Source organism: Diplotaxodon limnothrissa, linkage group LG16 (genome assembly GCF_057381915.1).
Source record: "Diplotaxodon limnothrissa isolate DT_005_m linkage group LG16, D_limnothrissa_male_GT1.1, whole genome shotgun sequence".
NCBI classification, from domain to species: domain Eukaryota; kingdom Metazoa; phylum Chordata; class Actinopteri; order Cichliformes; family Cichlidae; genus Diplotaxodon; species Diplotaxodon limnothrissa.
Window position 1 is genome coordinate 21,681,536 of NC_140611.1, and position 24,638 is coordinate 21,706,173.

The 24,638-nt window shown below is 39.8% G+C and overlaps 1 protein-coding gene across 2 annotated transcripts in view; it reads left to right on the plus strand.

The window, feature by feature from the left end:
* Positions 1-285: 285 nt before the first annotated feature.
* Positions 286-24,638, plus strand: part of gpm6bb (glycoprotein M6Bb) — a 29,070-nt gene continuing 4,717 nt past the window's right edge. For both annotated transcript variants that reach the window (XM_085374096.1, XM_085374097.1), the window contains exons 1-4: positions 286-401; positions 22,929-23,115; positions 23,825-23,981; positions 24,072-24,240. In XM_085374096.1, coding sequence (XP_085230222.1) covers positions 398-401; positions 22,929-23,115; positions 23,825-23,981; positions 24,072-24,240 — 517 coding nt within the window. In that variant the 5' untranslated portion in view covers positions 286-397. The remainder of the gene's footprint in view (positions 402-22,928; positions 23,116-23,824; positions 23,982-24,071; positions 24,241-24,638) is intronic.

Genomic DNA, 24,638 nt, shown 5'->3' on the forward strand with positions numbered 1-24,638 from the left:
TTTGGGGCTCAAGAGTAGGTTGATATCATGATTGAATTATTTATTTAATCAGTTAATCGACAGCGTTGGCGATAACCCATCCACTATGCGCAATATGGGGCTTTGTGCGCACAAATACGTCAAGATAAAATTGCTCACCGAGAGTAAAGAGCTAACTTTTTTTTTAATGCTCTGCACTGAGGAGAGATGAGGGAGGGGGCAGGCTGAGTGAACTCCGTCCTCCCATCAGTAATCCCCTCTGTGGTGACGTAAGCCGGGCTGTCTCCAGAGGGACAGCCTTGAGTTTTGGAGCAGCCAGGCGGTCAGTGTGTGCATCCCAGGACGCAACATCAGTGTAGCTGGGGCTCAACTTTCAGCTGATAGCGAAACTTCAGACAACCAAGGAAAACTTGGAAAAATGGGTAAGTTTTACCAACAGATGTTCGCGACGGATGTAATGAACGCCTGTTGTTTTTTTTTTTTTTTGTGATGACAGCATAGATCACACTTGGCTCTAACTTTCGAGGTGCACGGATTGTTTAAAAGTACGCATAAGTGAAATTTTACTATTGCTACTAGTGCCACAGAAGGACGTTGTTTACCTGACCCGGTTGCATGAGAATCGGCATTAGAGCAGCCTGCTGAAGCAACTTGTGGAAAGCGATTAGACAGATTAGGACTGTCAGGATTCCTGCAGTCAACTCTGAGCGAGTCTGCGGAGGTGTTAAGTCCAGTTCAGTTTTCTGCCTTCACTGTTTCTCTTTTAACTTTTTTTTTAAAAAGGGCCACAGAGGCTGAACTGTTTGGGGAAAACGTTTGATTAAAAGTTTTCACTTGGCCACGCCCTTCATTATCAGTCCTCGATTATCACATTGGTCAGCGGTGATTGATCACGTTGCGCTGATTGAGGTGAAAGGTTGTCATTGTTGTCCCGTCTCCCATCCAAACAGCTCAGCGTGTTTTACTGGCAAAGCTTGATTAAAATGTACTGGAAGCAGCATATTGCATTTGTCAGACGCTCCATGATCGGCTGTTGTGTTGTGCCAGAGCTTGTAATTGCTATCTGAAGGGCTGAGCTGAGACGGTACCAAGTGTTTGCCATCTGTGCTCGCAACCTGGGGGTGCGGGGCTCCAGGGAGGAATGAGGGGCTCATGCCATGGATGTTTAATAACGTTAAAACTGTGATAAATTGGCAACACATCCAAAACAATTAAATGTTAGTTATGAAATGTTCTCAGCTTGCACTGCGCTGGATATTAAACAGCTAAATAATTGTGGCCATTAATGCCATTTTGAGCTGCTGGATTGGGTCTGTGTAACATTTAATACCATGTGTTGTTTGTCACAGTGCAGCTGAGGCCAGGGAAGGACACTGTGTGAGAATGTGTATCAGTGCTCATTAATTCGCTATGAAGCTATCACAGAAGCGCCTTTGTGCTCCTAATTTGGAGCTGCTCCTTTGTGCGACTTCAGTGGCTCTTAATGTAGAGAGAGAAGTTCACTGAATTGCAAGTTGCCTAGCGGATGCCCTGTGAACTAATTCCCCACAGACCCTTATTCAGTGTCTCACAGAGGACATTACTCTGCATGGCAATCAACCTTTATGCATTGTCCACTAGCTAAAGCTCTCATTTTATATTCAAATATGCTCTGTGGCCCTTTCAGAAAATACACGACAGCCTGTTGTGCGCATGAGGAGATTGATTTGGAGACTTGTTAGATGCTGTAAAAAGTCCCCTTTGGTTGAATCAGAGAAGTGCTTTGTGCTCCTCTCAGTGATTTGCTTTGTTTCGTGTCAAGAAGAATTGCAAACACAAAAAGGATCACATGTAAAAAGCCTCGAATAGATATCATGAACCAAATGTGTGTAAGACTACGGAGTGTAGCGGTCATAGAGTGGTTGTGTAACTAAATGTCTAATTTGGTTTTTCTGGTGAACTCCACCTGACATGTTTTTCAGAGAGATCCTCCTCTGTCCTTGCCCCCGAATGATTTTAACAGTGAACTGGGTTGTGTGAAGACTGTGGGAGGATGACTTGGCTTTCCTCCAGCTCTATTCAGAGGAAGACAGGAAGACATTTTCCGCAAATAACTTGATAAGTTCTTGGTGTTAGTTCTGTGACTATTACCCCAGCGAGCAGTAGTTGGCTGCTATTAGCTCCCTTGATAACTAAACAGGAAGAAACTGTAGTGTTGGCTCTGCTGATTATTTATCATTGAGCCAAACATCTAAAAGAAGAGTGCTGGCATGAAGATGACAGACGTCTATCACGCATGTGATGAACACGCACTTGTTTTTAGCAAGAAAAGCATGTCATGCATAAATGTCCGGTAAACTTTCTTTAATGCAGATTGTAGGCCTTGAGCTATTGTGAACAAGTATGTCAAGCAAAGATTATTTTTATTTTTCACTAAATTTACTGGTCGGATTTAAGACATGTTTGGAAAAACATTTTTGCTTTTGCAGTTTATTTGATTAACATAACACAGTGTCTGTTCTTCTTGGAGCCTGATCCTGATAGCAAAAAAAAAAAAAAGAAAGCAACTTTTTTTTTTTTTTCCTTCTTGTGGAAACTTGTGAAGCTTCTAGTCTCCGTGTCCTGTTTTCACTGTGGAGGCCTTGTGGAAAAGTTCATCAAGGCTGGTCGCTAAACAGATCCAAATGTTACGTCATTGTTATTGAGAAATTCAAGAAAAGAAGAGATAATCATAGCAGACAGTTTTAAATGTGTCTTTAGTTAAATTCTTTGCTGTACTTTCATGGCTCAGTTTGCACTGACTCACATGAACATTTAACACTTTCAGGAAGTTTCCAGGCTTAAACAGAATCGATCCTGTGTTTTGATGACCCAAAAACACGGGAGCTGGGTGTGACTTGTGTGTGCTCTGTCTACATCAGACCTAGGATGCTGTTTGGAAAGTGTCTAATTACACATCAGCAGTGTCACACATACTGTCACAAACCCATGTGGTGAACTGTGTGCGCTGTGACCTTGCGTCCGGAGTCTGAGGAGGGAAAAGACCCTTAAACTACTAATCCCGTGCCAGCAGAGATGTTTTTTTGCACTTTCTGAACCAGAAACTTGTCAACTGATGGTTGAGCAATAACAGAAAGTTAGATTTCTATTTTGCCCCTAATTTTAGTTGAGTCACGGTCGTGGTGGTGGTCATATACACATCCTTCTATTCCCAAGATATGCACAGAAACCCCCCCCCCCAAAAAAAACCCCAGAGGACTGTGAGAATGAGTCACCGCAAAGATGTTCAAAGAGTGCTGAGAGCAAATTTGAACTTTGCTGTTTTGTGTTTGCTTGTGTAAGCCAAAGCATTCTGCTGTTAATTCCCATAGATTTTCACTGTCTGAAGTGCAGCTCAGTCTATATAAAGTTTGTTGCTCAAACATTACAACTAATCCCACATTTTATATCACCATCAGAAATTAAATATCCCTTTGTCTTCAGCTTTCAATCTTTAATTACTGTGAATACCCTGCATAATGAGGCAGTTGCTGTCATAGTTACATGATTTCTGGGCTGCTTTCCATTTGGCGACGCATGTGACTGAGCATCTTTGGTAATTGTACAGCGGTTGAGGCCCATGAAGCTCACAAAAGATGCCTTTTTAGTGCAACCAAGACTCCATCTGTTGTCCCCTTTTCCTGGTTTAATTTGTGCCCTCTGATATCTCCAGTTCTTCTCATCTTCAACCCATTTATGTCCCTTTTTAGTTGCTTTTAGTTTGCTTCCTGACAGCCAGGTTAGCCCAGGCACTCATGTTAATTTGTTGCGCTAATAAGTCCTTCGACTACAAAGAGAGCCATTGACTATTGTGACACTAGATGTTAAGAATAGACGTTCATGAGTGGGGATCCTTGTTCAAGCATGTCCCTCGCCACTTTTTACTAAAAGCCTATTCACAGTAAAACAGAAGGGGAAGGCAAGTGTATGTGTGTGTCATTCTGCCATATGCTTTAAAAACTCTATGGCATTGAAAATACTCTCTATGTGCAGGGGGGGAAACAGCTTTTAAGATATGCACAAGCAACAGTGTTGGAAACAAAATATGCCAAGGATACAATCTGGCCTTTATCTATTCTGCTAGACTTCAGAAAGACACCCATGATTAACAAAGTTAAACTGGAAATGCATTATGCTGGCATTAGTGCATGTATGCAGAGTGTAGAGGAGATATTTGCCAGTGGAGTAGCAATCTGTATCAGTGTTTTGTTCAGAGTCAGATGACTGTTCCAGAAGGCCTTTGGGAGATAATGGCTCGGGGAAAGCAAAGAGACGCTGCAGCTGATGAACATTTACTCATTGATCCAGTAGGCATTTGGCCCCAGTGCAGCATTTTCTGCTATCTACAGTAAACCACACCATACTGCTCTAGATGGCCACATTTTCCACAGCACATTAAAAACAAAAACACTCATTGCATGTGGTTTGATACACTTTCTATGTGTCACATGAGCAGGGAATTGAAATAGTCAACAATGCTTTCCCAGAATAATCAATTATCAATGCGAGTTATGGGTAAAAAAGTGAATTGATTGTAATGCAAGTGAGGTGGAATGGTGACTGATTACTTTACACAGAATAGTATGACTAAGCCTAGATATCTACGCTAGCTCTGAACGGTGACCAATGAGCTCGGTGTTTGGAGCCATGGGTTGATCACTAAAATGAAATTTTAGAGCAGGACATGAACTCAAAGGACAAATTCAGTCTGTGCTTTAGAAGCTGTATTGGCAGTTAAATATGGAGATGCCAAACATACAAAACGGAGGGCTCATGCGTGCAAAACACGGTTGTCTTGAGTTGTTTTGACAGAGGGCTATTTTTTTGTCTTAACTAATGTTTCAGGCATGAACATTTTCCAAACAGCATGTGAAACCCATACTTCTTGTCTTGTCTCTAAAGTGTGACTTCTCACCCAAACATTGCTCGTGGAAATTTGGAACGGCTAGAAACAGTTTGCTTTCAGGTGCCATAGCTACTTTGAGCACTCCACCTTTGAGAGATGTTGGATTTTTCCAGGCTCACTGAGTTTGTGGTTTAAACAAATTTATCTTGTTTAATAAGATATTTGGACTATGTAGACATGTTTGGTTGATCACAAGTGTCTTAGCCTGCTGTAGCTTTGGAATACTATTTCCATTCCATTTGTCCAAACCAGTACAATTAACTGAAAGGTGGCAGTGGGGGACTGAACTTCAGATCTATCTATATATAGATATATATAGATAGATCTATATCTTGAGTGTATAAAAGATTTGAGTTAGCAAGTGTTAGAAAGTGTACCAGTTAAGGACACTTAAGTGCAAGTTCCTTTTCTATGTTCTCTCCAAGGAGCGATCACTATAAAACACCCATTAGTTAGTGATTCTGTAATTAAAACCCTCACAGTTGCTGTCTTGGAGCCAGAAGTTACCATATTTGAAGGAGTGGGTGAAGTTATCATTTAGCTAGTGAGCTTGGTTGGTGAGCTGTTTCCATAAACCATATGGATGCCATGCACAGGCACACATACCTGATAATTTTAATCCTAAATAACAACTAATAAAATACTAGAAATTAACTCATGAAAAACTCAAGTTATTGACTGCTTTTAAATGCTGTAACTTTGGCCATTTTAACATTTGAAGTCTGCATTTGTTGACTTTTTGAGCCAGTGTTGTGGTCATTAGAGGAACTGCGTTAGGTTTGATTTTCAACCTACAGAGGTTATCACTTGGGGGAAAAGCCAATGTATGGTTTTAGTGCTATTTGCTTGCCTAGATTGTGCCAAAACTAGCAAACCAAATTTTGTGGAACTTAGTGAAGAGGTATGACATTGGTTACATTTTTCAGTGTTTTTACTTCTCTTAAACTTGGAAAGCAATTGGGAATAGGCTTTTGTGGGCCACGGTTTAAATGTAAAACTACTTAGATGAATTGAAAAGAAATAAAGGTGCCTCCAGCTAATTTCACCGTAAGATCATCTGTCAGGAGTGAGAGTTGAATATATTAGTCCGCTTTTCAACTGTGGGAGCCTATAGGGTTGAGCTGTTGGCTGTGTGCCCACTGAGTGTATTCAACCCTCCACAGATAGGCCTTTGTCCTCAGTGCTTTTACGCAGCTGCTAAACAACCGTAAGACAAAAGCATCTGGGGTACCCCAGCACACCAATGAGAAATGCTCACCATATGAAGAGCCTTGCCAGACAGCCTGGGACCACTGGGATGCAGCCAAGTGCTGCGCTTGGGATGAATTAAGCAGGAATTTAAATGAATACTCATGCAATCCTTTATGACTTTTTATTGGCCTTTTAGAATTATGTGTAAAGTCATATTTAATATACCGGTATTAAGATTTTTCCATCGTGCTGCTGTTGCAGAAGAAAATCTTGTTCAAGCTGATTATCAAAGCTTGTTGCTTTCATGTAAGATGCAGGAGATGCACATGACTCCTCTTTGCTAATGTTGTTTTGATTGGGTGCCACATGTGATAAGAGGAGTCATTCTTTACTGCCAGGAATCATTTTCCTGACCAAGTGAAAGATTTCCAAGTGAGAGTTTGCATTGTCTGCTTATTATCCTCCAGAGAAAGGCATGATAGATGGGAAGAGGCACTTCTGCCAAGCAAATGAAAATCAGCTATGGCTGATCTTTTATGAAGCGACAGCTGCAGGAAACCCAGTAGCTCGGGGAGAATGTCGGGGAAGGCTTTTTCTTTTCACACTCAGACTGATTGAAGGTTTGAAAAGATGGATTTCAATTTGACTAAATTACTGAAGTTTAGATTTGACATTAATTTAACTTGAACTACACAACTTGAGTCTTTTACCATGTGCACATTTCATTGTTTTTCAAGAAGCCAGTCGTAGCTTTACTATATGTGGAAAAACAATAGAGAACAGCAGCTTTGGGGTAGAGGAAATCCCAGATGTTTCTGTCTGAAAAACAGCTTGACCTTATAACCACACGCAGACCAGAGGAGAGATCAGTTCGCTGTATGAATATTATAGCTACACCACTGAGAGGTCTCATAAGTCATCTTAGCTTTTGGCCTCTACCGTATGGGAAAACAGTAGTGTAACCATAGAGCAGCAGAAAGTGGAAACAATGTTGGAAAAAAATCCTATTTAATGTACAGAGTAAACTTTAAGCAACTGAACCTATGAGATCTCATGTGTTTATGTGTGAAAAGTTTATGAAATACTTGGTGTATGCTTAACATGCCTCATATTTGGAACTAGACCCCCTAGTCACATGGATCACATTTATATGTGTTGCATTTTCATAGCCAATATTTCTGCTTTTATTGTTGTAATTTGACTTGAATGTGTTCAATAACATGTGAGTAACTCGTCTGGTTTCCTGCTGCACTGAGAGCTCTCATATCTCCAAAAACAAGGTGCCAAAAAAGTACAAGAAAAGCACTTTAGACAGTTATTAATCTCTAAAATAATGCAAAGTTATAGAAATGAAAAGCGCAATATGTTTAATGATCAGTTACCAAAGCATTATGCATTATTGGTTTGCATAGAGCAAAACATAATCATGGGATAAAACATTGGAAATGGTTAGTGTTTACTCACAGATAATAAGATAGCGTCACAAATGGTGCCATAGATAATACGCTGAGACGCATTGTAATGTCCAGTTGGATCAACAGGATGTTGCAGGATGCTGGTGGAAAACTGCTAATTAGTGCTTAAAGCAATAAAGTAATGGACTGACCCTTGCTCACAGAGGTCAGCAAGAATGGAGTGTATACAGTTACTAGAGAGATTAACTTCTCTTCCTTTCCTGTGATACTCTGTACTTACTGCATATTGTTAAGCACTTAGCCCACATAAGGAAGAACACATCTCTGCGGGGCTGGAAGTATCAGATTCAGGTTGCAACCAACTTTCACATCCTTCCAGGATTCAGCCTAGGATGTGGGACTTTGAGACAGTGGAGGAGCCTCATGTAACAATGGTATTAAAGTAGTATGTGTTCTGGCTTCTCTGTTGTCATAGTGCTCACAGTGAATCCTGACATGAAGGGGTCTGAATGAGCTGAAAGAAGAAGGTTCCATCTAATAAGGGTTGGAGGGGGCGAAGCAAGAGAGTTTGAAAAGGGTAAAGTCTTGGGTCAGGGGTTGGAGGTTGGCAGCATGAGGCGGAGGACAATAGGATTGGTGGGAGTGATGCAAATCAAGAGGTCCCAGCCGCCGGGGGAGACACGGAGGAGGGTAGGAACTGTGCACAGGAGGCAACCCCAGAAATAGCTGTAGAGTCTCGTCTGCTGTCTTCGTGTTTCTTTATGTCTCTATTGTGTCCATGTGCGTGTGTTCATATGCGTATGCTCTATGCAACAAGTAGGAATACGAAAGTCTCCAGCCACGGTGCTATTTGCATCACAGCAGCTGAAGTGTGAGAACGTTTGTGTTGTCAGGTCCTCACCAGTTTAAGAGGGACATATGGACCGTGAAACATCAAAAGGGAAAATCTATTGCTGCTTCTAGACATCCTTACAAGATGGGCTTGATTTTCCTGACAAATATCCTTTGAAGTAATACTCTAAATTTTGTGTGCATCAGCATTTTCCATTAATCTCAAAAGATATGCCTTTGTCAGTTTAGTCATGCATCTGATCGTCAATAACTAAAATAACTGTAGCTGCTTGTTCATTTTCAGGAAAAATAATTTCATTTATTTTAATGTAATTCATATAATTCAATTATACTACTTGTAATTATATTATATTACATATTACAAATAAAATGATATTTGCCAATGTCTGGCTAATATTTATGTCTTGCATGTTTTGTGTACTGACTAAATGTTCAGAGATGAAACGTTTTGGGGGTTTTTTATAACGGGGATTTCATTATTTCCTGGTACAAAGACACATGCAGATGACAGCAAATACAAAATAAACAAACAGAAGAAATATCATCAGTATCATCAGTCATCAGCAGAATTGTTCCAGAATTTCACTACCATATTAATTTCCTTATAATTAAACTTAACTGCTGTCTAGTCACTTAAGTAACAAAGAAAGCATCTTAGTAGTTTTTATTCTAGGCTAAATATAAACATGCTTACAGTGATAGGCATTGTATTTAAAGGATTAACACCCCTAAGAGAAGTCCTGTGGGATTTATTTTTAATCTTAGCGCAGTTTAATGGACCTTTCAACTAGCTTGGTTCGATAAGATTAGTAGTATACACCTTTGGAGCCATAACTGCATTTAGTCTATAAGGAGAATCTTAAAGAAGCTGCTGCTCAAGCCTAAGTGATGAGCTCAGTGATTTTGGTTGTGGTTTTCTGCCCTAGCATACTGCCATTTTCAGCAAATGGCAGCAAAAGATTGCCTGGAAGACTTGATTAGGAGTAGCTAACAACTAAACATGTAGACATTTTTACTTAAGGTTTGGCAGAAATCAAAATTAGTTTGAAAAGTAGATCAAATATTGTGATTAGAATCATTATTTTATTTTTTACTGGGGCATCTTGAACTACTACTACCAACTGCTCTTGGTCCTCAACTAACTTTTTCTATTTGTTTTATTTTGTCTTGATTTCTATGGTAATTTCCTCTTGTAATTTTTAGTTTCTGAATAGTTCAGATTTTTGCGTATATAAAGCACTTCGAATTAGAGCCTGACAGATTTATTTATTTGCTAATCTGTTAATACCGGCATTTAGAGTAGCCAATAAATTGACATTTAAAAAAAGAAGTAAAGACGGACTGGGAAAAACACCCTTCAACCATGTTATAATGCTAATGCTAATGCTAACATCAATTTATGTCATTGAGATTACATTGAGTTGAATTTAACTATTAAAATGATTATTTCTTAAATCACAACAGCTTGTTTCACCTCCTCCCGAGGAGTCAGGTAATGAGAGGCATGCACTAAACAAAATGTTACTTTAGTGTCAAAGCAAATTGCTTAATGGTGTTGTTATTGTATCATTTGAAAACATGGAAAACCTCAACAGCTTTTTAAAACTTTTTTGTCATATAAAAATGTTCTGGGGAACTCTTGGTGTTCTCATTACTCCCTGGAATATCCGTCTAGGAAACTAGATAATGGAGGTTGGAGTTGAGACTGGACATACCTCTTGTTGGTTGACTGGGTTCATAACTTGATTGAGGCAGAACACAAAGATAGCAAAGCCTCTTCCAGACCACAGATATCATTAAAAGTTTTAGTGCACGCTGAAAGAAGAACAAACAGTAATGCCAGCACATATCGTTAAAATATGATGTGTATGTGTTTCTGTATCATTTTATCATTGGTTTAAGGTTCCTGGCACTGATTTACTGTTTTGACTCCAGACTGAAATTATAAAATTCTTAAGGATTTGATACTGTATGGAAATTGTTGTCTGTGCGGCCAAGCCAAGATAACGGTAGCCAAAGTACTGTACGCTAGAAAGCCTGGATAATACAAAGAATCTGTGTCTTTTACTCTACCTCCAACACTTAGGCCAAAACCACATAGGCTACGGAGGTGCCAGAGAGTCAGGGTTGTGTAGTCACTTTTAGAGGAAAAACATGGCTGCCAGGCTTCTCTGAGTGAGTGCTGCTCCATATCCAGCCCTGACACGATAGTAACACAAACATGCAATTAGAGAAGTGCTGAGTCAAAGACCAATGGACATTGTTTGCTTGCAATAAATACAGAGAGAAAAAAAATAAATCTGGAATCTGTACGATGGCATTTATACCAAGATATTAAGTATGTCTCTGACAGTGTTATAAATTGAATGGCATGGTTGAGTTTTTGCTACCGTGCTGCACAAAATATGAACAGCTGTATTCTTGTGGTGGAATTCCTGCGTGAGGAACAATGCATTGGTCCATGGGATGGTATTTTTAAACCACCAATGAATGCAGGGATTGGTTTTAAGACCTTATTTTTGAGGTTTGGTAATGGTTGGTTACAGAAACGAAGTCTTGTGTTCATAAGGTCAACAAATTAAGGCTCAACTTCAACAACATCTGGTAAGAATATCATCTTAAACGCTGTTTAAATGAGATTGCAGAGTATCTTTGTTTATCAGTCATTGTGTTTAAAGGAACCTATGGATTGGTGCCATTTCTGACATTTAAAAACCCCAGGATTTGGATTATTATCAAAGGATTAATTGATACAAAGCCCTAGACACAAGTTGTCTTTGGATCTTACTAATTACTACAGACATTTGGAATGACAGAAAACATCCAAGACCAAGATGTTATTTAAGAATTGCACCATTAAAGAATTTGATAACTTTCAAATTTGAACCTGCTCAAACACTGAATTTATTAGGGGGGAAAAAATTGATTTTCATTTGTTCAAAAAAGCCAAGAGGAAGTAAAAAAAAAAAAAACACTGTGGTTTCCCTGTTTTGTGGAGAGCATGTCTTTCTATAATGAGTTTTGGTTAAAATCATTTTTTCCACTGAGGTTTTTTTTTTTTGTAGAAGTAGTAGTAGTAAAACAACTCAGAGCCTTATATAGATTGAATTGTCTCATGTAATCATAATATGGCAGGAGCAGATGTACTTTTAGATACAAAACTTTGGATTTTCAAATAAATCATATGTTTGATTGTTCAGTAAATGTCAGAGAATTTGTATGGCTTTTGTTTCTCTGTAGACTCCCAGAGCAGATGAAAATGGGTCAGTAAACAAATGAATGGATCTGCATAATGGGTTTGCTGTGCCATGCTTCTGTACCAATCAATAACCTGGATTCATGCCATACATAAAGGCACACATACAAACCAGATTGAGATACGAAGAGGGACTGCGGTTAAAACTAGGTCACTAATGCCACTAGAAAAGAGAAACTCACTGACTACAACAAATGACCAAAACAAAGTTCACAAGAATCTCAAGCTTAAAGATGTTGATTGTTGAAGTTTTTTCCATGAGCACCACAAAATACCAGCTCGCCATTTGGTTTTGCTTTTCTTCACCTTTACAACAGATGTTAACCTTCACAGTTAGTTATTTCTGACATAGTTGATGCCACATGCCCATTTGGTTTAAACTGTCTTCCTCTGTTCTCGTGTGGTGAGCCTGCTTTCTCAGGCCTTTGATGGGTGTAAGTAGTGCTTGAGCCTGGGCACAGACCTGGTTCCATGAGAACTCCTTCCATAGTGTGAGCCAAGCAGGGATGCAGGTCTTCATGGGTGACTGAACACTGGCGAGCATTCACGATCCGAGTCTCACACCATGAAAGGTTGACCCACAATGAAGCCTCCCACATTTGTATGAGCTTCATCATCATTCAGATTGTGTCCTCAAGTAGGGGCGTGGCGCTGTGTCCACACTGAATCTGAGCTTGCAGCACTCAGGCTTTCACATGATTATTCCCACAGCCTGCTAGTATTTTAGGTAAAACTGAGTGCAGCCTTTCTTCTGGGCTTTATTCATTTGGTTCAGCTCATATACTGAGTTCTACTTTGCATGACATTTTTTTTTTAAATTTAATTGCTGTAAAAGCACCACCAGTCAACATTCAAAGGATTGACACTATATCGTTTCTGATGATAACTGCAGTATTTAAGTAATACTAATCGTATCTCACTCACTTTGTAATGTCATAATTCCAGTACCGGTATCTGGTGGACAAACTAAATGACCTTATGGCACCTTAACACTGGTCATCGCCCAGTTCTCCCAGCTTCTTTAAGGACATTCAAATGTCTTCTTTGGATGTTGGTTGTCATTTATTCTGTTCTCTGTCAACATTCTGAAAATGCTCAGGTACAAGGAGTGGACTGAAAATGAGTGAAAAAAGTGCAGACAATGTCCAAAGAAAAGCCTTCAGAAGGCCTGAAGAACTATGGCTCAAGACCACTTTAAAAATTACGACAACGTCTGGCTCCTTGGAAGCAAAATGTAAAAGTATGAGGTGAACCTCAAGACCTTTGCACACCATCTTTGTATTTCAAGCCTCTATTTTAACATCTAGGCTCCATTTCGGAGCCACAAGTGACCAAATTTGATAAGTTATCAGCTAAGCTTGGTTAGCATGCTTCCTTAGATTTCACACGTACTGTCTGTTTTGGTATCCTCCTATTGAAGAGGCCATGTCCCCAATAGTACATAACTTTAAGCTATAATTAAATTTAAATGAGTGAGTACAGTTTTCAAAAAGATGGAATTTAGATATGTTCATTTCTGCTGGAGTTTTTAGCACTTTGCTTCATTTTTTTCGTCCTGCTTTAGATAAAAGAAACAAAAAACAAACAAACATTACAAAAGACATGTGTCAGTAAATACTATTTATACTACTTTTTGCCCGATAGCACTTTTTCACCCAAGTAATGGATGCATTTGCTGTGATAACTATGATCTTTATGCCAAAACAAAAGTTTATTCACAGTCAGAGTTTTTAATGAAAGGCACATGTTTTTGGTACTAAAATCGAGAATTTATTAAAATAAGTCCTAAAGCACATTTTGACCTGTTCTGATCACATGTTTTAAATTTCCTTTCACACAAATGATATAAACATGTTGTTGTCCAAACACTCTTAAAGGTTTGCAGATGGATCACTGGATTGATCTTGACCTTTTTAATTTTTTCTCAGTAACATGAAGCATCCAGTGTCGACCACTCCAGTACATTTAGTCCTGCACATAATCAGGCTCACTGGATGCTTTACTTGAGCTCCTGTTATACCTAATGTGAATCACAAGTGTGGAATCCACTGAATCAGCTGTTAATGCACATATGCAGAGATCAAACACTTCAAACATAAGGAACATGTTGGTTCTTCTTGCTTTAATGGGGCTGATGGTAAAAACGCTTGAAGATTAGTGCAGCATTTGTTGTTGTGGGATCCCTGCTAAGTTCACTTCCCTGACCCCCGAGGCTCCCCTCCCCTGTTGTTCCCCCTCATCTCTGAGATCTGGTATCCGTGAGAAGACCCCACTCCAACTCTACTCCACCAGCCCCCCCTTCCTCAGCTGAAAGGCCTTTCTCTCATTAGCATGCCCCTGGGGCTTCTCGGCCTGCTGTTGCCAAACAAACACAGCCAATATCTTCCTCACTGTCTCCTCTGGTCATCTCTCATCATTCATTTTGGCCTGGCCCTGTTATTTTCATGAGTTGTTTCTCATGGTGTCGTCGTCTTGGCTTTAATTTCTCCCTCTTTAAGTTTTTACAGGTCTTTTTTTTTTCTTTGTGATTTTCTGTTTCTTCAATTTTCACATGCTGTTTCCTCTGTTGTCTCTATCAGCCCAGAGGATGCTCTGCGTCCCCGTGTAGGAAATGTAGACGTGCCTTCCTTTCATGTGTCCTCTTTATGATTTAGAAACCACCAGATGTAGGGAAGAGACCGGTCAGAGGTTGCTAATGTATGCTGCAGGAAAGAGGGCATATGGTGCAAATCAGAAGATGAAGGGTTTACCCTTGACCACAACACAACCACACAGCATGCACTCTCGCCCTCTCTTGGACTCTGGTCACATGGGAGATAGACAAAGATGACTGTGTGCATATATGCTTTCAGCCTAAGCTATAGTTTTCACCCACAGCTAAAGTAGTGACTTCCACTTTCTTGTTGTCACCAGATTTCCTCCCATTGCTTTTCTTTCTGAGACAGAGATGCCCAAGAGGAGGAGAATGAGGAGTGTGTTCATGGCATGGGCAAAGATTTCTGTGTCATTATGAGGAAACTTTAATTTAACTGTCGGTTAAGAAACTGTTGATTTATTCAAAGAGAATATATAAAAGTTTTGGTCAAGGAAGGCATGTAGTAAGCTCAAGAAAGTGCTTACCTGACAAGATCTCAAACAAAAGCTGTGATTTACTGTGGAGAGTTGCCTTAACAAGGCAGGACACAATTAAACGATGGAACATAGCAGCAAGGCAAGTGAGAGACGGAGATACAGAAGGCAGAGCCATGCAGGAAGGAAAGAGAACGAGAAACGAGACTGTCAGGGGGAGAAAGGAAGAGAGAATCTGCTGAAAGAAGAAGAAGAAAAAAAAAAACATTTTTGCTGGGTAGAAGAAAAACAACCATGGAAACTCAATCAGACGAAAACCAAGACCAGAGGCAGGACAAAAGAGGTACCAATGAGCACTTACAAAGAGCCAGTTCAGTTCTTTTCATTGCTGTGTTTGCTGGGGCTTTAACCTTCTCCAGCATGCTTGGTTTCGTTTCAGCTTTTGCTCTTTGGGGGATTTTAAAATTTTAGACCAACATCCATGCTTCACTGTTTTGTTTGAACCAAAGTTTTCAGTTCATTTGCAAAATTGCCTGTGCATGTTGTGTGATCTAATTAGTTTAAATCAGTGGGCTGCTTTCAGCAGACTCCACTCCTGCAGCAGGAGGGACAATGTGTTGCCGCAGGTCATCATCACGCTAGCGTCACAGGGTGCGTTTGAGTTGTGTTTTCGGGGAGGACTGATGATTAATGAGGCGGATGAGGCGGATGAGGGGCGAGGACAAAGATAAATGAACCTGACATTAGCAGTGTTACATCAATAGCCTTGAGTAGTTTGTACACTAAAGGGGGGAGAGAGAGCGGGTCATTAACTTGCTCATCACCTTCTTGTAGGAATCAACAGGACTCCTTGAATTTTCTGTCGCGCTTTGTGAAATAAGACAAGCAATTTAAAAAAAAAAAAAATACAGTCATATGTCTCAGGTTGCTGACAATGTGATGAGGTCAGTAGCTTTGCAAGCAGATTCAAATTATCATGTTTTTTTAGAAACAAGAACTAGCCTTTGCATTTTTTTTTTAAAGTATTTTTGGTTGATGCATAGCTTAGCTATTTTAACCCAGTTAAAGAATGAAGAAAAAGAGACTCAAACTGATGACACTACAAATGACATTATAGTTAGATGACAGAGCTTCCCAGAATTCCTTATTTCCCTTCTCCCCACATGTACATAAAAAATGATGAGCCTTTACAGTCAGCACTGCCTGTTAGCGTTAATGAACACATCCTATATGTTTGTAAGTCTCCCCTAGCATGTGCAGTCAGGGGAATTGCAATCAGTCTTTAGGTTTCTCTTCTGAAATCGGCACAGTGAGACCACCTCTAACGAATTTCCATGCTCCCTCATCTCTTGAGAATTACCATTATAGCCATTAGAGCAATTTTAACTATCGCTCCACTCAGCAGAGAGTGTGGAAAAATAAGACTCTTTTTTCATAAGTGGTGTTTTGGCAGTTTGCCCCAATGGAGCAACAAACAACAATACTTAGCATTAGCTGTAAACAAACACATCTGTTAGCAATGAGCCTAGATTTTTTTTCTTCTTTTTTTAAATTGAAACTGGATGGTGTTTTTAATGGAGCTGGAAGCCAGCTTGTTGTTTGGGGAACTGGGAAGAAATTGAGGGTTTGCAAACTGTTCACTATAAATTGTGTGTATCCAAGTATGTTTATATCTCTGTGGGGGTTTTGCTTGTATATCATATGCATACTTTTCTATGTGCATATGATTATGCAGTGCTTGTTTATGCTTGTGCTGTGTGTTATTCTTTGTTTGGATAGGTGCAACTGTGTTTGTGTCTGGTATGTACCAAAAAAAAAGAAAAGTCTTCCAAAACACCGCTCACATGTGGTGCACATTTCTCTGTTCAGCTAAAGCAGAAAATAGGCATTATTCCACATTTACCAAGCATCCCAGCTAAAGATTTTGATTATGATTATGTTGGCTTGATGACTGTGGCTGAGGGATTGAGGGTGGCAGTGATGCAGCAAGGTTAGCTGAAGGGGTTAGTGATGACTCAGATCTCAGTGGGCAGTGTGTGGTAACTTCATTGGACAGATAAATAAAGGAAAGACTGGTAATGATATTACTCCCTGTATGCCTACTGGTATGTGGTAATTTGATGAAACTAGATTTTGCCCTTTATAATCCCTTAACAAAATTTACAAGTGATCAAATTATTTGTTATCCAACTCCAGAAAAACAAAAACAAACATATGAAATAAGAAAAAAATATAAAAAAAATAAAGAATCAACCTGAAGGGTAATCTGTGAATCTGCCAGTCCAGTGAGACACCCAAGTTTTCTTTCTCTTCTCATTTATTGTCTCGAGCTACTGCTGGCTATCAAACAAAGGAATGAAATGCTCAAAAAATGAAGTAAAAAACGCCCAAGCAAAAAGACAAAATAACAAAACTGACACCTAGTAAATTGTGGTGCTTTTGGACCCCTGGAGGTCTTGGACCCAGAAGCAGTTCCACACTTTACTCTCATTAGCCGTATGTCTCTGTCTGTCTTCGTCTCGGTGTGTTAGAACTTCAGATTCCAGCTTGCTTTGCAACTCATGTTGGTCTTAAAACGCTATCTCATTCACACGCTGACAATCTGAGATGCTTTGACAAACAGGATCCTCCTGGAGTGTGAAGCGGCTGCTGTGGCCCATTGTGACTACGCTGTGTACAGTGCTGGAGGGGCACACAGGATGGAGCTCAGTGGTGAGCTTGTCCTGGGCCTGCAGCCTGTGGGCCGGAAGAGCAAGGCCGTGGTTTAGTGCTATTCTGAATGGCCCCTGAGAGTCCAGTGTGATGGACAGTCTGGGGCTGCACACACTGGCTCTTTGTATCCAGCCTTCTTGGACTCTCGCTTTCTTTTTTCTTTCTTTTCATGTTTTTTTTTCTATTTCTCTCACACAATGTCACCCACACAGACACTTTAAAAGAAAAATCACACAAACATCTTTTTCTCCCTGTATCCTCGTGATACAAATGTGTCAAATATAGCTTCTGTTGTAAGGCCAGACTACTACTGCTGTCGCAAAGAGATGGACAATAGAGTGAGAGGAAGTGGTTGGATGCCTAACTAGGAGTATTAGTCAGGGAGCAGGAGCATGTGAAAGTCATCAGAGGAAAAGGGTCCAATGTGATTTTCATTTAAAGTCATCCACCCAGAGCCAGTGGGATCCCTTCATTACAAGCTTGTTGTTTAGAGAGTCACCAGCTCCTACTGTTATCCCCCTGTGGAGGAGGAGGACTTTAGCTAACACAGGGATTTGCAACATCCTGTAACATCTTGTATTCAATGTAATCCCGCACTGTACTCTCAGATAACAATCTATTTTATAATAAGATACACAGATTACAGAACTCTGTAAAGTTTTGTGTGATTCGTTTGTTGGCCTTTGGACTTCTTTCATGGAGTTAGATGCAATGATCCTCTAAACTGTCCAATAACATTAAACAGGAGTTGTAGCTATGAAGAAGTACTGCTTCTTGCTCCCAGCCAAGAACTATTGTTTGTACAGTTGACCAAAACCTTTGAACACCACAACACGCATCTCCATCATAATCTTGGTTACTAACTAGTGACAGTAAACAAAAGGAAAACAAGTACTTGTTTAACATCTAAAAATAGTGAGACTCTTGTTTACTTTGCCCGACTTAATGGTTGTTACTTCTTGAGAAAGCTCATAATAGATTTTCCAGTATCATTGTTTCCTTAGAGATATTTTGGAAATGCTGTTAACATTAACCACCATGAAATGCCTTCTTAATAGATTAAGTGGTTACATTTTAAAATGCATTTTACTATATATTTAGCAGCATAAATGTCCTTTAAGCAGACTCAGTTTCAAGCCTTTAACCGAGATATTTTATTTTCCACAGCAGTTCCACATAGTTATCTCAAAATAAAACAATATGAATTCACATTTCCATAGCACATTTTTACCCACTCTGCAGGATGAATTAGGTGTATAATAACAAGTGATTACATAAATCTCCAGTGATGACGAACAGGGATGCTTGCTTGCATGCCATTGGCTTGCATTTTTCAGATAAAAGAAATATCACCAACAATATTTCACCACTAAAACCAGCCTGAACCTTTGACAAAAGGCAGGATAGAGCCATGCTTTCCTGTTGTGCATTTAGAGATGCTCTTTTGCATATCTTGGTTTTAAAGAGTGTTTATTTAAGTTACTATTACCTTATCAGCTCAAAGCAGTCTTACCATTCCCCTCTGACCTCTGACATTAAAGGACACTTTTGCCAAGAGAACTGCTGCTCATGGGATTTTTTTCCCCCCAAACAATTCTCTGTAAACACTAGAGATGGTTTTGGGAAAACCCAGCAGTTTGGGAAATACTCAGACCAGTCACTAACCACGTGACATTCAAAGCCGTTTAAATCACCTTTTTTCCCCTATTCTGATGCTCAGTTTGAAGTTCGGCAGGTCATCTATGGCCACATGGTGCTGCCTTGTGATTGACTGATTAGATGTTTGGATCAATGTGCATTGGTATACCTAACAAAGTGGCCGGTGAGTGTATATACATTATTGAACTGATGCTGTGCTACTGCGTCAACAATGCTAACAGGCTGTTATACAGTTTGACCTGGAATGACTATCTCAGGATTCTGTCTAATAAGTAAAGCTTTGACAGAAGCCTTTGTGAATAGAGAAATAGAGCACTATAACAGTCAGACAGAACATAAATGACAACCTAAGTAGTTTAGCTGTGTAAATACCACCCATGATTCATTGTGTTATTAAATGGTAAATGGTAAATGGCCTGTATTTCTATAGTGCTTTACTAGTCCCTAAGGACCCCAAAGCGCTTTACACATCCAGTCACACACCCATTCACAAACTGGTGATGGCAAGCTAGATTGTAACCACAGCCACCCTGGGGCGCACTGACAGAGGCGAGGCTGCCGGACACTGGCGCCACCGGGCCCTCTGACCACCACCAGTAGGCAACGGGTGAAGTGTCTTGCCCAAGGACACAACGACCGAGACTGTCCAAGCCGGGGCTTGAACTGGCAGCTTTCTGATTACAAGGCGAACTCCCAACTCTTGAGCCACGATCGCATATTAAGCATAACTTAAGTGATAGCTTAAACATATCAACATTGTCAGTTCTGTTGGATAGCTGCTTAAGGACAGTGATTAAACAGACTGTATAATGTAGATTTTCTCTCTTTAATTGCACTTAGTTGGATAAGCAGATTCCTGCCTTGGCCATGTCAGGTTAATATGAACCTTTTGCATATATTAATTTGACTGAAGATTGCCATGATATGCCTATATGATTTTTTGCATTTTATAATTTCAGATTTCCTTATGTGTTTGGACTTTCTTCTCATTTTCAGATCTAGTAAGGCAATTAATAAAACTATTATACCATGGCATCTGGTGGTATGTTGCCAGATCTTGATCTAATATGGGGAGAAAAAGGTTCACAATATGGCATTTACTACTACTTTTGTCAATTTGTTTCTAGTATTTAGTTGGTTTTGCACTTGGAAACACCTGCATGCCACAGAACTGTAAACATTACAAAAGAATAGGGTGGTGCATAGTTGTGAATAGAGACTTGCGTAGTCTTGATTGGGGCTCGGGAAGTTGATTTTTAGCCAACATTTCCCAGTGTGTCAGAGCTACCTGACAGTACCCTCTCCTTCTTTATTTAAGTGGACTGTATTTACTTTGCAGCTGGGCTCAATATCCTGTCGAGCTTTGTGATCTGACTCCCAGCAACCCACTCTCCCTGCCTGACATTTTCATTACAGAAATGTGGGCTATGGGGGAAGCTAGCGACTCTGCTGTGGGGTATGCTCATTGAGTTGTGGTTAACATGCTGCCATGGCAACTCCTATTCATTCACTGTGGGATAGAAATGTTTTTAATCGCCCTGTACTACACAAACAGTCTGACTGCAAAAGTATTGACCTAGCAGCCATATATCTGTAAATTTCTTTTGTCAAGGAAGGCAAAGCACATGGACACAAATCAGCTTTCAGTATCCCAATAGACATTTGGTCTCTTACCTCAAGAAAAAGATAAAAAAGGAAATGGACTGGTTCCTATATAGCACCTATTTACTCAAGTTGAGCACTCAAAGCGTTTCTTACTTTTCTCTCTGATATTCTCACACACGCCAATGGATGCATCGGGGGAAACTCGGGGTTCAGAATCTTGACATATGGACTGGAGAAGCCAGGGATTGCTCCAGTGACCTTCCCACTGGCAGCTGACCTATTCTGCCACCTCATCTACTGCTGCCTTTCTGTTGTTGGATGTTTACAGTTAACAGATACTCACAGACTGGCATAAATCCCTATTCTAATGAATGCACATATAAGAGCTTTCTTATCGTTTATAAGTATTAGCTTAAATACGAAAGCTAACTGGTGAAAACCAGCCCAAAGAACACTTTGCAGAAAAATGTGACAATTGCAATTCTACTGCAGAAATGAGTACGAGTAGACTGTGTTTTTTGGCTGGGGTCACCATGTGCTAAGCTTTAACATCATTCTGGGTGTGAGGTTATAGCTTTATGCTAGCTTGTTTTTTGTAGATCGTTGTAGAGCTGGTGTTGTGTTCGCAGCAGTGGATAGATTTGTCTGCCTGGGCACAATATTCATTTTACCATCATGCCATTATCCTGTTCATATCTATCTCCCTATGCAAATACTGAAATCTGATGATTGTAGGGCAGAGGGCATATTTGTTTTTGTTTTTTCCTTCTGATTAGCCAGTATAATTGATGAATTTGATTGAAATGTTAATATTGAAAAAAAAAAAAATAGATCTGCAAACAGTGCTTAAAGAAATCAGGGCAACCATGTACCACACACAATATGGTGACACTATACCCAGTTTCCCCGAAGCATGTGTTGCATATATTGATACTGATACGTTCTAGGCAACATATGGTCTAAGACTGATGTATTTTTTGGAAGTTAATTATCCGCCAGTCCAATGCTACTGGTCAACTGATGTATTGGTATTATTTAATGGACATTGTTGTGAAGATAATTAATCATCTAAATGTAGACCGTGTTAATACAGTTTATACAGAATTGTTGTTTTGGGGACTTTGTGACAGTGCAGTTTGCTTATTGTTATTAACACTGGACACATAGCAACATGGACATGTGTCTGTGGTTACCTGACATATAAATCTAAAATTCCTTCTACATCTGGTTTGATGTCCAGAAAAATTTGACTGGTTAGCTGCTAAATATTTTACTGGTTTCATCAGCAAGTCACTAATCTGGTTAGTTGCTGCTGCTTGATGCCCAATGAGTGATCGGTACTGTAAAAACATTCTTTCTAACAGCGTTAAATGTATTAAATAAAGATGGGAAATCAGGCATAGGCCCAGGTGTGGGATTCAAAACATGAACAGACAGTGACCTGGATGTCCTGTGGCTGTACAACATCCTGTCATACACATGTGGATCTGATTGTAAAAAGGCTGCGGCTTGTTTGCGTTTTTCCACAGACAGTGTGTTGTGATGACTGGGCTCCGTTTCACAAGGCACAAGAGCACATAGGATCAAACAGACTCATCTAGGTCACTTCATTTCCCTCATGTTTAGCTGCCATTGATTTCCTTTAAAGCTTGATACACATGCATCGCCCTGACCTGCTGGATAGCCATTAGTGGCCTGTGAGTGAAGTGATGAATTGTCAACTGAAACGTTACAGCAGTGCAGATTTAAAAAAACAACAACAAAAAAACAACCCCTCAGTGGCACCGAGCAAACTGTTCCTTTTCCTCATGTGCTTTGGATTGCAGTTGTTTTTGAAGGAAGTGCATTAACCACAAGAACATGTTTTGAAAGTTGTTTTGAACAGATGTGCTGGGACTGCCTGCACCATTTCCTTTTGTAGCAATGACGATGAAACATCGTTATTTAGAAAATTTAAATTGTAATTGATTACAAAATGATTGTGGCAGACCAGTAATAAGTTCAGAGTATGCGCTGCCTCTTGGGTAATGTGCCCTGGGATAGGCTTCATGGATGAATGGATGATTAATGTAACGAATCATCTCATAATTAATTTTTCTTTGATTCGTATTCCACAAGCGAAACACGCTCCCTTTTATGGAAGTGGGGTCTGATGCTGACATTAATTCATTTCATTGCCTTTCAAAGTGAAATGATTTGGAATAAAACATGATGCTGAATAACACCCGCTTTTCTTTCTTTCTTTTTTTTTTTTTTTTTTGCACAGGTTGCTTTGAGTGCTGCATCAAATGTTTAGGCGGCGTGCCCTATGCATCTCTGGTGGCTACGATCCTCTGCTTCTCTGGTGTCGCCCTATTCTGTGGATGTGGCCATGTGGCCCTCACTGGCACTGTGACCATCCTGGAAAACCACTTCTCCAAGGTCACCAGCGATAATGCCATGCTCACTGACATGTAAGTGGCCTCATACTCTGTGTGCTCTAAATAGCTGCATCAAATGTTTGCCAGAGTCTGACAGATGGATTACTTACTTGGCAGTTAGTCTGATTTTTTTTTTTCTCTTTTAATATTATTTCCCCTTTAATATCAGATGTATTGTACGTCATGCTCACTGGTAAAAGTGTCTCTGCATAAGCATTGCAGTAAACACAAGTCCAAACCATAAGATGGATAGCGTTTTTAATGAGGTTGACTTTATGTAGGCTATTTTTAGATGACGTTGTCTCCCACATTTACCTTATCCATGAGAGCAGTCCTAATATGGACCCTTTTTTTTTACAATGCAGTCCATTAGTCCTGACAATAAAAGACGAATAACATAAAACAGGACTGCACATATGTTTTGTGTTTGGGTGGATTTAGAGTGCACTGTTTAATTTAAGACGTCCTCAGTCTGTCTCTTGGTAGATGATTTGCAGAGACACGCATCACCTGTTGTCTCCACATTTGGGCTTATTGTCTGTCCACACTGAGAAACTGTCTGTCACAACAATAAAGATGAACCTTCTCTGTATAGAATACATGCATATGCATTGTATGGAACTATTTTTAGCTTCTTTTCTTTTTTTTCTTTTTTTTTAAAGGCCGGTTTTGGCCAACGTTTTGAAACTTATCCCAGCTTTATTGGCACAAATAAACTCATATGTAATATTTCCTTTAACAGAATACAGCTGATGCAGTATATCATCTACGGCATTGCTTCATTTTTCTTCCTCTATGGGATCATTCTGCTTGCTGAGGGTTTCTATACAACTAGCGCAGTCAAGGAACTGCACAGCGAGTTCAAGACCACCATCTGTGGACGATGCATCAGTGGAATGGTATGTAAATACCACACTTTTTTTTTTTTTTTTAAATAGAGCACACTTTAAAAAAGGTTTAATGACACTGTGACATTCCTGTGTCTTTAGTTTGTGTTCCTCACATACATCCTGGGTGTGGCATGGCTTGGTGTGTTTGGCTTCTCTGCTGTGCCCGTCTTCCTCTTCTACAACATGTGGTCTACCTGTGCTGCCATGAAGTCTCCAATGGCCAACTTCACAAACATTGATTCCATCTGCGTGGATGCCCGTCAGTATGGTGAGAGAACAGTACTGTTTTTCTTCATTGAGATACTCAGTGAATAGCTTCCTGTTAGTATACAGACCAATACCGTATTATACACACCACTGTTACTCCTTATAAGAAAATCAGGTCTGTGTGGGGCCTCATTATCATTTAAAAGGTCCTACAAGGTTCATTTATGCAGTTATTTACATGAAAAAGGTAAGAGGACAGTACTGATAAAAAATGAGCCAAATTTATTATTTTTGTTTTAGTCTACAAAGTTCAGACTAATAGACAAATAAATGCATAAAATAATATAGCCTACTTATACATACTCTCAAATGGCACATGATAACTATATAATTTATATATAATTTTAGGTAGGTTACCCCCAGGGTTATAATATGTTTCCATTATAACGTTAAGTGCAC